The 13,099-nt window shown below is 32.7% G+C and overlaps 1 protein-coding gene across 3 annotated transcripts in view; it reads left to right on the top strand.

Annotated features, from left to right (window-relative positions):
• Nucleotides 1-141: 141 nt before the first annotated feature.
• LOC111063905 (2-oxoglutarate-Fe(II) type oxidoreductase ppzD) overlaps nt 142-13,099 on the top strand; it is a 33,126-nt gene continuing 20,168 nt past the window's right edge. For 2 of the 3 annotated variants that reach the window (XM_039426947.1, XM_039426949.1), the window contains exon 1: nt 143-540. In XM_039426947.1, coding sequence (XP_039282881.1) covers nt 477-540 — 64 coding nt within the window. In that variant the 5' untranslated portion in view covers nt 143-476. Of the gene's footprint in view, nt 541-13,099 lie in introns of all 3 variants that reach the window. The other variant, XR_005571171.1, reaches the window with a different exon arrangement.

The following is a 13,099-nucleotide window of genomic DNA, read 5'->3' as shown; positions in this document are numbered from 1 at the left end:
TTAAAAATGGCGGACCAGATCTTAAGTCATAGTAAAGTAGTATTTTTAATATTTTGTTGAGTTGCGTTGGTAGAGCTTAACGCGGCACCTACCGCATCGTTCGGTCTACCTTCAGCTTCAGCGTCTACCACCTATTTCCATTCCAAGAAACCAGTACCAGTCTACCAGCCAGTTGTCAAACAACGCAACGCCACATGAACTCCTGTTGAATGCACTCAACAGACAGTCATTTCTAGACTGTAGTGATTTGTGCACCGGAGTTTGAGTGGGTTGATGTGTGCGGCAGGCTAGTGTCATTGGTATTTGTTGTAGTAGTTGGTACAGTTGTAATAACAGTGTTGTACAAATTCGCACTGCAGTTTTGCCACTTCAAAATAACGGTCTCTACTGTCAGGTGTCAGTCTCAGTGTGAATTCAATGTGTCAACGCTAAGTTGTTCTTTTGTGATTGTGCAAAGTGATACTTATTTTTCAAACATGGAAGTTGCTGATAGTATGATAAAAGACAATGAAATACCTATAGTCGATTTAACACACATGGGTAAGTTGATGAATTCATTTGAACAGTTATAATGTAGGCTATTTCTATGCAGTTGCAAGCATATCAATAAGTGTTGTGGTGAAGTACAAGAAAGATCCTCTCATTAGGTACCGTACCGTACTGGGAAACTGAGAATGTAACTTGGAATTTTTTTCTGCTGAGTGTGATGCCCACATGAGCTCTAGGCTTGTGCTTGTAAGTGGGTAATGTGGTGGATGATAAAGAGAGATGAATGGACCTACAGTATGACAGTAAGTCAATTATCAGTACGATTTTCCATTAAGTCATTATAACTTGTAACTTATTGTTCAGCAGGTGAAATATTTCCATTTTCGATTACGAAATAGCCTAAATGTCATCAAATTATCGAAGTAAAACGTGATGAACTCAAAAATAAAGAATCTTATCAACAATTTAATTTATATTCTACCAAAGAATTGGATAAATCAAATTGAATGGTTAATTAAGAAGTCTAGTTAAAAAAACAGTTTCTAAACGTTTTATTCTATTAAATCACTTTATTTAACAAAACAATATTTATAGAACAAAAAAATCTATAGGATAAAAACAAAAGAATATTCAAAAGATAGAGTCAAAGAAGGATAGAGGCAAAAACAAAAAATCTCAATAGGATTAGGATAGATAAAGAAAGAGAAACATAAGTTACCGGTATTGATCAAACAATAGAATTATAGGATGGGATCAGTGGAAAAGATGCTGGCAAACCCTTTAGATCTGAATGATCAGAACTAGTTTTCACCCCTACTCTACCTCCTACATTGTATTCCAGGTCTCAAAGGTTGTGCCTGTATAGTTTATTTCTGTTGGTTGAACACAGGTTCTGTTGGTTGAAATAACAGAGCTATCCACAGTGGGAGGGGGTTTCGATACAGATTACGTTGTTCTTGGGGAAGGAGGCTCCAAGACAAAATTAGGGGAACGTTTCAAAAAGTGTACTTACTTATCCTGGCGCTACAGCCCGATGTGGGCTTTGGCCTCCTCCACAATCATCCTCCAACTATCTCTGTCTTCCGCCTTCGTTCTGCAGCCCCTGACTCGCATCGATCTCAGGTCCTTCTCCACATCCTGCTTCCATCGTGTTCTTGGCATTCCTCTTCTTCTGGATGCTTCTAATTCTTAATTTTTCAAAAAGTGTGTATGTGCTTAAAATGACAAATACCACTCTTCTTTTGCGGGTTGGTGGGTGTTTTTCACCCCTGATCGAGAGCTTTTAGGCTATTTAAAAATGTGTTAATACACAATCTTGGGTTGTGTTAGGGTACCTAGTCATTAGTATACCGGTAGTTCCACCTGTAGGTTCAATCAATTATTTCATCTATTAAAACTAATAAATGATTTTATTGAATCTATTCCTGATTCTGTGGAGTGTGAAAATGATGATAGTTTATGATTGAACTTTCTAATACCGTAGCGATAGTTTGAGGATCGTTCAAAATCATATACCATAATAATAGGCCTATATGTTGTATGCGAAATGAGAAAACAGTTAAATTTGGTCTGATGATTATTTTTGAAAATTGATTGTAGTGCAACAGTAACACAAGTGAAATATAGGCATTTTCATCAAAGAAGAAAAAAAATACAATGTGGGGTTAGGAATATACATGCATTCATGATTTTTAATTTTAATTACATTGCAAATACGAGTAGATCATAGTTATAGGCTCAGCATATTCAATTTAATAATTAAATGGTAAGTAAACTGATTATTCGACAGTTAGCCAATTAAACAATACAATCCTTATACATTTTAACACTTTTTAGTAGTTTGCTTTGTTGTTTCTGCTATATCAAATAAATTTCTCTAACTATTGTGGAAGTAACTGTGGAAGTACACTTATCACGAATTGTGGCAATGTCAAAGGAAGTGAGTTGCATTATGATATTCGATATGATAACGATATTGTAGATTTAGACTTTTTTCACATTCAAAACGATTTAACATTATGAATTGTGAATGATAACTTTTATTATTCTTCTTAATTCGGCTTCACTGTTCACTATTTCATATTCATTTACAAAACTATTCTATAGTGGTGGTGGTGGTTGAAATAAGAAAATCCATTCAAATTAATTAATTTATCAATAAAAAAATGTACAAAATATACATTATTTGTACATTTTAATATTTGTAAATTATTAATTGATGTTATTAATATAATATTTGTGTAATATAATTACACAAATTACAGTATATTAATTGTGTAGGGAGTGTAGAACTCGCAATGTGTACTTTACTTATTTTGTACTCACATATTCGGAATTATAGGAGAGTGAAGAGAGCTGTATTTTTCCATCACTACCGTGTATAGGTGTAACTTCTTCAAGACTCTATACTCTTATGGCAGATCAATTAGAAATTATGTATAAAGTGATTGGTTGCTGATATTGATACTCAATAATATAATTATAATAGTCTAGGGATATAAAGACTAAGAACCGGTTGAACAAAAGCCGGTTGAATTTTAACCGTGATTAACTTTATGAGAACCAATCAGAGAAGGCGTTTTTGAAAAGACGGCTTTTCTGATTAGTTCTCGTGGAATTAATCTCGGTTAATATTTAACCGGCTTTTGTGCAACCGGCACTAATAATGTTAGGGTAAAAAATAAGATAGGAAGACGGTATGCTTGCGAAGCGATAGAGATGGTGCAAATAAAATGTCCTGGAGAAAATTGGGGGTGATAGGCGGGGTATGAACCAGTTTGTAAAAAGGTGAGTGCACTGGAGAAGACGATATTGGGTACTGAAAATAAGAGGATTGGAAAGATGGAGATAAGAAGAGAAATAAGGTGCAGATATATGCGAATAGGACCACAGTCGTATAACTGAACTGAGGCTACCCCAAAATTTCTTATTGCGCTATCTGGAAATATTGGAGAGCCAATAAAATCCTTCTGGAAAACGAATTAATTTTTTGAAAGGTTATATCCCTTTCACTCAGAACTGATTTTTCTCAATTTTCAAAACTGTTTTCTATATTTCTCTTCCAGTGATACAGTACTAGGCCAATTCATCCCGAGTAAATAAACGTATTCCTTATATAGAGGTTTTATTCCTTATTATAGAAATTCCAATTTCGAATCCTCTTCGAAATCGTCAAATTGTAGTTTCCAGTTCTATCCTCTCAATTTCCGTACGATGTTGTTTCAAAAAATGTTATTTGTCCGTCCGTCTATCCGTAATTCTGTCCGTCTATTCTCACGTGAATTCTGTAAACTACGTACACATAGACCTCTCTCTGTTGCATACCTCTCTCCATCAGTCTGTCCCAGTTTATAACAGCTAGTTTTTTAGATCCTCTCAATCACATTCGCAGAGAACGTGCATTGGCATTTCTAATTACCTTGACACATTTGTGAAAAAGAACACTTAAACATGGAACCAGCAATCGCAAATAGGTGTGCATTATTTGATTAATAAAATGATGCAGTTTTGTGTATTCAATAACTTACTTATTGTGGGCCTATCCAACAGACTTTAGAGAAGTTTGTAGTTGATAAGGTGCATAAGAGATAATTATAAATTACAATTGAGAACTGCGAATCTGTATTTATCTTTTACAGTTTAAGATTCATATTATGAATTATAATCTAGTTTATCATAAAGGACTCGCTCATGATGGCAGTAGGCCTAACTGTCCAAAAATCAGGCTAAAAAGCAAGTTAAAGCCGATTTTCTCATCACGGTCATCGTCATCATTGAATGACAGCATCAGTTAACTGCGGAAATCGAAAAATAGAAAAATGTGTTTAGTGTATGTTCACTTATCAAGTGATCGTGTGTCAACAACAGCTTTGATCCATTAGGCATACGGTATCACATAATGTTAGCTTATCTAAACGTTGATTGGTGAAGGTTGTTGTATGAATGCTCGTGCGCTTTTTTGAAGTTAACATGATAAATCACTAGACTTATCAGGAAATTTTAATTTTTAAGAGCTATTCTCAATCTGGTTGTAATAGACTTTGATTACTATCCTTTCTCCTATTATGCAATTACTAGGAGAGTCACTTGAGAGGTTCAGAGGCGGGAATAACTCTAAACAGAACTCTCAAACGTCAAATGTATGAGTCACATTCAATGATAATTATGGGTACTTTACTCTCTTGAATCGGGTGCTTAGTCTTTCATCTTTCTCAAATAAAGTTCCAAATTGTTTTTACATTTTTGGATGCTCATTATTTGCTCAAAAACTTCTAACACAATCGTTTTTTCGCTGTTCTATGACAGTTGGGTCTGTAAGTTGAGTTTCAAAAATATCATATTTCATTGATTATTGAAAACAACAGAAATCGGAGATCCAAATGGAGCATAATGAACTGAATAGTTGATTGTCAGCGTTTATGTAGAATGTTAATTCGAGTTGAACCTAACAATCAAGTCTCAATATTAACATTGTGTTATTGTGTATATCATCAGAGAAGTCTTGTTTAAGCTAATTCCATATGAGATAATTCAGGTAGCCTACCTACTGAAATCTAAAAGGTTATTCATATTTTAAAATACAATTAGGTTTTTGTTCGTTATATTTACTCTTGAATGAAAATATTTTCTTAAAAAGTAGAAAAAAATCATAAAAATGATAAAAAAACTTAGATTTCTTCACCGAAATTAATATTTCGTTTCATGTAGATGAACGAATCATGTTTATTGTCCAGTTCTATACAGTAATTTTGATGGTTCGTCTAATACAGTAATAGCAATTTTTTCGTTGAGAATGACAGTTTTCCCATTATCAATACAGATTTGAGAGGGAGGAGAAGGTGCTCTAAAAGATGAGCTGTCAAGAGATTCTCAAGGCTTCAGTTTCCAGTCGTGCTAGAATAATAGAAAGAGAGGCGATCAACTAAAGTGAGAGAGGTAGATGATTGTAAAGAGGCCAAGATGCTGATTACATTGACAATAAAGGAGCACGAATCACTATTTATGTCAATCGTATGTCGCTGCTGCATTATTGATAACATGGTTATACTCGCACTTTATCCAAGCGTGCAGTTTTAGTAGGTCTTGAAAGAGTCATAAGATGACTTAAACAGAATCACCACCATTCGATTGACAAATTCCAGTTCAATATTCACAAGAACGAGGATTGGTATGTGGTCACAGAAATCGGAGATTCAAATGGAGCATTATAATGAACTGAATAGCTGATCGTCAGCGTTTATGTAGAAGATTGATTTGAGTTGAACCTAACAATCAATAGTCTCAATAATAATCTCAGTTGTGCATATCATCGTAGAAGTCTTGTTTTATTGCATATTAGACAACTCAGGTAGCCTACCTGAAATATGAAAGGTTATTCATATTTTAAAATAATTCAAATATTGAAACAAATTGACAAATTCCAGTTTCATATTCACAAAAAAGGGGATTGGCATGTGGTATCGTGAGCCAATATTTATTTGAATTACAAAGTTCTTGTTACCTATAGATATAGGGACACCTGTCAGAGATTATGATAAGAGGAAAACCTTCAAAGTGTTTTCTTAGCCGGCTAAATTCATAAAGCAGAATAAAAACTCAGTTGAAGCCATCGTAAGTATTTATATAGTGAGAAATTAGATAAAAGTCATTGAATTCTTTAATAATACTGTTGTTTCCTTAAAATTTTATAGTTTCATTATTTAACCTTCCTTTTAAATTATTTCATTTGTAGTAGATTATATGACTTTGGAGGTAAAGCATAACTTCATTAATATTCGTAAATATTCATAACTTCATTATGAATATGTAAATATGAAGTTTGCATAACTTGATTGCTGATTGAAATATTCCTTATGCCTGGAGAGATTAAAAAAATGTATTATCTAATTAGAGCTGATTGTTTCCAACAGGTTTCAAGATGATAGGAATGTTTGCACTATTCACTTCGCATGACATCACCAACGTGACAAAGCGCAAAGACCTATTACTTTGTGAATATGCAAATCCAATACAGTATAATTCAAAATTTATGTCTTCTTTAAGCAGATATTTATGCTAATTCAATACGATATTGTGAAATTATATAAACTGTACAAGAAAATATGAGTATAATATTGAGAAGTAAGAAATATATGAAACATACAATTTAAATAAAAAACGTGAGTTAGATGAGAAAGAGGAGAGTCTGCTTTTGGCACAGTAACGTTTCTGAATTCTAATTGCAAATCTTGGAATAAAATAAGCTAAATTGAAATCGTTAGATACATATTTATAGCTGTGGCCAAAAGCCAAATTATTTTGAAAATTGTCTAGTTTACTAGTTTACTCCAATGTCAAGGATGTAAATACAACTTGGCTGATGAATGTCACTCCGGTTCTATTATTTACAATACTTAAAAGCTCATTAAAAAGTAGTTATCTGAACATAGAAGTGTGGTGATAGTGGAGCTGATAAAAAATAGCCTACTGCTTCCAATGAGTAGGCTGTACTTAAACGATTTATACAGCACAGCACTTTTTATTTTTGTTATGAAGAAACTTCAAATCTGATTTTTCTATTTCTTCTTTGAATCACCGAAGAATTAATCAGAATGCACCTTTATTGTAAAATTGGGAATTTAGAGAACGTTGAGATTTTAGTGAGAAAAATTATTTCAAAATCTTCCAAAATAAGAACTGGTTAGGCTTTACTTTAATCACTACTACTTTACAGTAAAATGTTCAGCTCCGCAGTTCAGTTCGTAATTTACTCGAATTGGATGATAAAAGATATATTTATAATTAATATAGATATCTATTTAATTTATATAGATATGAATTCAATATATCCACTAAAATCAATATTCATTTCATCTAGTTCGAATAAAAATGTGACAGACCAAATAAAGGAGATTAAGTTCTCTTTGATATTGTAGTAGGTACTAAATTTCCAAAATGATCAATGAAATTGGATTAAATAATTTAGAACTTGGTTTGTGACACTACTCAATGAATGTTATCTGTGAAGAAAACTAAAAAAAAAAACCACAAACAACACTGAAATTAACAAGTCAAGTTTTCCAGATTCATTGATAGCGTGAAATTAAAAATTTATGAAGTTATGGGAGATTTAGACATCCCTAGATATTTTTCATTCAGACATCCTATATGGTTGTATTATTTATTGCTCGTGGAATGACGAATATTCACAATACAGTATCGAGTATTTAATGTAATTCCTTAACTAATCGCTTTTTTAGAGAAAAATCACTAAAGTCCATGATATGCTTATTCCAAGTATTTTTTAAAAACAATTTCTTCTAATTGAACTCTGAATCATTTGCTTTGTAAATCTTGAAGGTTGACAATTGAATGAAATGTTTATAATTCCAAGCTATTCAACAGATAATAATAAATACAAATGTAGATAGAAAAAAGGAGGAAAAATATGAGACGGATACGGTTTTCTGAAGGTCACCCGCTTCTTCTTCACACTGGCTTTAAAGTCTATTCATTGGCTATGAGATGCTCAAGGTTTGTCCCTTTTGTTCCAGACATGAAAAGCTAGTATTGTAAACAGATTCAGCAATTTTCTCCATAGAGTCAACATCAGAACCGTTCTGCATAACTAAATTTTAGCGAAAAGAGTCAGTTTCAAATTAATCAAAATAGTTGTATTTTTAAACTTTTATCTCTCTAGAAAAATATCATTCAAATATTTGGTATAGACCGGGGGTTTACAAGTTTTGATTTGATGATTCTTTTGAAATAAAAAGTCAAACTCTTTTTAAATATTTCTACTGCTAACTATATACAGGGAAGCATTGCATAAACCGTGATAAAAGAAATTACCTAGATACTCTCCAATGTTTCAAATCCAACTGACAAAAATGATTACCCCTCATATGTTATCTACTTTAAGGTCTAGACTCTAGAGTCTAGACTCTAGAGCTACTTGTTCTGATAAAACGAAAATTCTAAACGCAGTATAATTACAGTACTACGTTTGACGTTTGCATTCTTTTCAAATGTTTGTTCTCCTATTCACTAAATAAGCTTTAATGTGAATAGAGTTTTTTGCAATGTCCCTGTCTAAGGACTTGACATTAGTTCGGCTGCGCTTTGATAAGCAGTGTAATTGGCGGTGCCCATGAAAAGAAGGACATCAATTGCCAATCCGCTTGTCGTAATAAAATAGTAATCTCTAATGAATTGACCGTTCAGTTCACAGAAATTTGTATGCTGGCAAACATTTGATATGCGCCCAATTAACTATCTCCCTCTCTTCACTCTATTGGTGACCGTCCTCTTCTATCAATTTGTTGAAGGATTTTTCGAGTATGCTGTCATCTGATAAATCTGATGACTGTAATATATCTACTTCTAATTTATATTTGTTGGTCGGTTGATTTGTTGCATACAGAGAGTATGATTCTCAACTATATATAGGATATAACATATAATTATGTTACTCTGTAACAGTATTTGCATCACATCATTTTCGACAACCGGAACTTCAATCCAAGAATTTTTCACACCTTTATTATTTTGTGAAAGTTCTTGGATTTGAAATTTGTATTGAGTTGTTCTTCAGATCTAAAAACACAAATCGTAATAATTTAGACATACTCCACACTCATAAAATCATGAGAAGGAATGCGAAAAATATTGCATGAATCTTATATTCTAAATCTCCCTAGAGTTGGCTCTTCGAACTTGTCTTTTTCATACCCTACGGTACAAGACCAGCCTTGGCCTTCTTCTCACCTGAATTGAAATATAAAATTTACACCCATTGTTAAAAGTAGGCTATAAATAGTAATAATACAAAAAACAGAAACTCCTGTTTCCTTTTTTTTGAGGCATGATGGTAAATTTTCAAAATCAATTCAAATGATGCAGTTATTTTACTCAACTTTTTTACAAATTATTTTGTAATTGAATTTTTTTATTAAATTATTAGCTATTTGATTTGTATCTATAGTAGGTAAAGTACCGTATGTTGGTTGTGAACCAACTAAAGGTTTCCAAACAATCCTAATAGAACGAGAACAATCACAGGATGTGTTTTAAACATTTCATTCGTCCTCTATATTTCTTTTGTGTAGTGATGCAGCGTTGATTGCAAAGAGGTTGCGACTTGTTTATTGAAGGAGTACCGTTAGTGAAATGTGTATAGGCACAGAAGAAGGAACAATTTTGTTTTTACTCCTTGATATGAGTATACAGTGTATATGTTAACAAGTGTGAGTGAAACAGAATGCAGTGTTTATACCTGCGCTAATAAGCATTCAGTAAGAACCAATTGAAATACTTTGGCTGTTTATTTACTTGAGCGTCCATTTTTGAAAGAAACACTTTCTCTTTCATTAGCTCTCTCCCATCAAAAATAAAAAAAACCCTATTTCTAATCCTCTCACTCAAATCTTCCCTATTGAATCCATTCAAATAAATGTAAATTCAAAAGCGCACAATCACATTAATAGTGACATAATTTTTGTGATTTTGAGGCCGTGTTTTCAGAAATATGTGAAGTATTATCAAATAAGTCTCCTTCATTCCCCGAAGTTATGTAAATTGGGTAATCATAAAAATGCAGTCAATGGGAGTTTTTCACCTCTAGTTACAAAGGAAAAAGTTGAAAACTAGCCCTATGGAACATGTTTTTGACCGTTGTTGATTTGAATAATCATCTAGGCCTACTTATTCTATTGTATAAAAGTTTTTGTTGGCTGCAACTTTTTTAAAGAAAAATAGAAATTCGAAATTGAATTTATTTTGCAATAGCCTAAATAAATGATTAAAACTATATTAGAAAATAGATTATAATAAGTATATAATATATTAATACTTAATTTTATCTTATTATCTAAACATAATGAAAAACATTTTTGGTAAATAATTATCCATTTACAATGAATATACTTTATATTCAAAAATAATAAACCCAAAGATTCCAAAAACCTGTGTAGTTAAAAATAAGCAAATGCACAAAAAATGAACCTATGAATATTATCATGTTTTTAAGTACGATATTAATTAAATAGCTATTTATGTATTAAGAGCGTAATGTGCGACTTTATCGCTTGCGCAAAACAGTCATCATGCGACGCGAAGCGGAGTGTGATAATTTTGCAAGAGCAATAAAGAAGCATTACGTGCGAATTACATACAAAATGTTTTCTACAACTGCACAAACCTGTTAAATTACTTATATCTGGCGGAGTTGATAATAATTTGTCCACACTGATATCTATCATTGCTGCAGAACCGGTACAATTACCGACATTTTAGGTTAAGATCTGACCTACTTTTGGCAAGCTGCCCATCATCAGCTGATTAGCGAGCGTAAAGAAACTTCTGCGCATGCGCAAATGATTAGCGAGCGTAAAGAAAATCTGCTGCGCATGCGCAGATGGTTAGCGATCGAAACCTAATAAATAAGCTGTTTTACGAGGAGAATTGAGTATGTAATTTCTTGTTTTACATGCAGTTGTAGAAAAATAAAATTTTCCACTCAAAGATTCTACTAAATGGAATACAATATTATCAATATAATCAGTCATGAACTGATTCAAGGTTTAGTTATTACAGCATTCTATGCTGAACTTTATCTTGGCCTGCTATATGTGAGAATTGGCCTGCAATTGAGAATAATTTTACAATTTATTCAACAAAAATTATCTTATCTTTTCAATTGAATTATTCAATTCATTCAATCCTTCATAGGATTATATCAAGGTATTCTTATTAGTAGTAACTTCAAATATCAGCCTATAAATGTAAAAGAATTATTGCCAACATAATAAACCGAGGGAATTGAATCACTTTCAGAGCAACAGTGACTATCATTCCATGTAGAATGTTATTTTTACTGCTGATTTCCATTTTTATTTCCTGAAACTTCAATTACTCTCTCTATAACAGAGCCAACCTGAAAGAGAGCACCTGAGCCAGCTCTGCTGTTTATTGGCTATTGACCTCCATGTTAATTAGGTACCTACCTACTCACTGTAGCTATTTAAACTACCAGCATGATGGGCTTTGAACAGTAAATTTTTAGATATTAGTTGGGAAATAGTTGAGAATAATTACTCCTGAGTACTCTTATTTGTTTTATTAGGAGTAGTACACCCCACTCGGGCTTGGTTGTCCACTTTTTATATTTTTCTTTGTTATTTTGTATTATGCATTTGCTTGTGAAATAAATGAATTGATTTATTGATTAATAATTATACTGTAATATTGATCAGTGCAAGTGTCAAATAATCAAACAGGAAATGTATGTGATTTTAATGTTCACATTGGTATGGGGAGAGAGAATAATTTTATCCAATTGAAATATACTTCATGAAGTTGGCCTTACAGTAGGCCTACTTGTAAACAATTCACTCTCTAATTATACAGACTTGTTAAAAACCTTATATTTAAGTTATTCACTACTATTTAAGAAATACAATTTAATAAGTGAATAAAATCTAAGTACCTATACAATAGATTACTGTAATATAGGCTAAGTTATTGTATAAGTTAGTTTAATTCAAGTTAATGTTATTTATTATAATGCCAATGTAAGTTAGGTATCTATATATATATATATATATAAAAGCGAAATGGCACTCACTCACTGACTGACTGACTGACTGACTGACTCACTCACTCACTCACTCACTCACTCGCAGAACTAAAAATCTACCGGACCAAAAACGTTCAAATTTGGTAGGTATGTTCAGTTGGCCCTTTAGAGGCGCACTAAGAAATCTTTCGGCGATATTTAAACTCTAAGGGTGGTTTTTAAGGGTTTAAAGTTCGTCTTTTAGCATGTATATTCTTCTTATTCCAATATCTTAAAATATTATAATTGAAATGTCCATACCATTTATGTTAATATAGAACTATAATCTAGAGAGAGTACCTCTTCGAAACAGTTGTTCTGGTATCTAAATTAAAGATTTCGTCAGGTTGGCATTAAGTTGAGTTGACTTTGTTGGGTTGGCACCAAGTTGAAGATTGAAATGCATTTATCGCTGAAAAATTAATTGGGCACTGCTACTTCAATCAGAGCTATTCCTGGGAATATGATATTACTAGCCGTCAGGCTTGCTTCACTCGCCATATCCGTTTAGCCAGACGTTTAGTCTGGACCCCCGACTGGATCGTCCTAACATATGATAAAAATGCTCGAATGAAAAATGCAGGCGAGCGAAGCGAGCCTGCTGATCTCATTTTTGGACGATCCAGTCGGGGGTCCAGAGGGCGGAGCCCCCTGGCTAGACGGATATGGCGAGCGAAGCGAGCCTGACGGCTAGTATAAAATATGATTGAATTTTTTCACTATTTGAGCGAATCATAGCAGAAGAATAAGTCTAATTGAATTTAAAGCTTTTAACAGTGTTATTCTAGTATGGTTTATGTATCCAGGAAGGTTCTTCAAAAATATAAGTCAAGTAAATGATAGTCAATGACGTGTGTTATTTTGAATGATTGTGTGTTGTGTATTAAAAAATACACTGAGAAATATTGTAATAATTTGGATTGCACAGAAACATGGACCTCAACAGAAAACCAAAACATCCGTGATAAAATAGTTGTTTTAAATAATGAGTTTAAGTAGAAAATATGTTAATGATAG

The sequence above is a fragment of the Nilaparvata lugens genome, chromosome 4 (assembly GCF_014356525.2).
Source record: "Nilaparvata lugens isolate BPH chromosome 4, ASM1435652v1, whole genome shotgun sequence".
Taxonomy (NCBI): Eukaryota; Metazoa; Arthropoda; class Insecta; order Hemiptera; family Delphacidae; genus Nilaparvata; species Nilaparvata lugens.
This window is presented reverse-complemented; position numbering and strand designations above follow the sequence as displayed.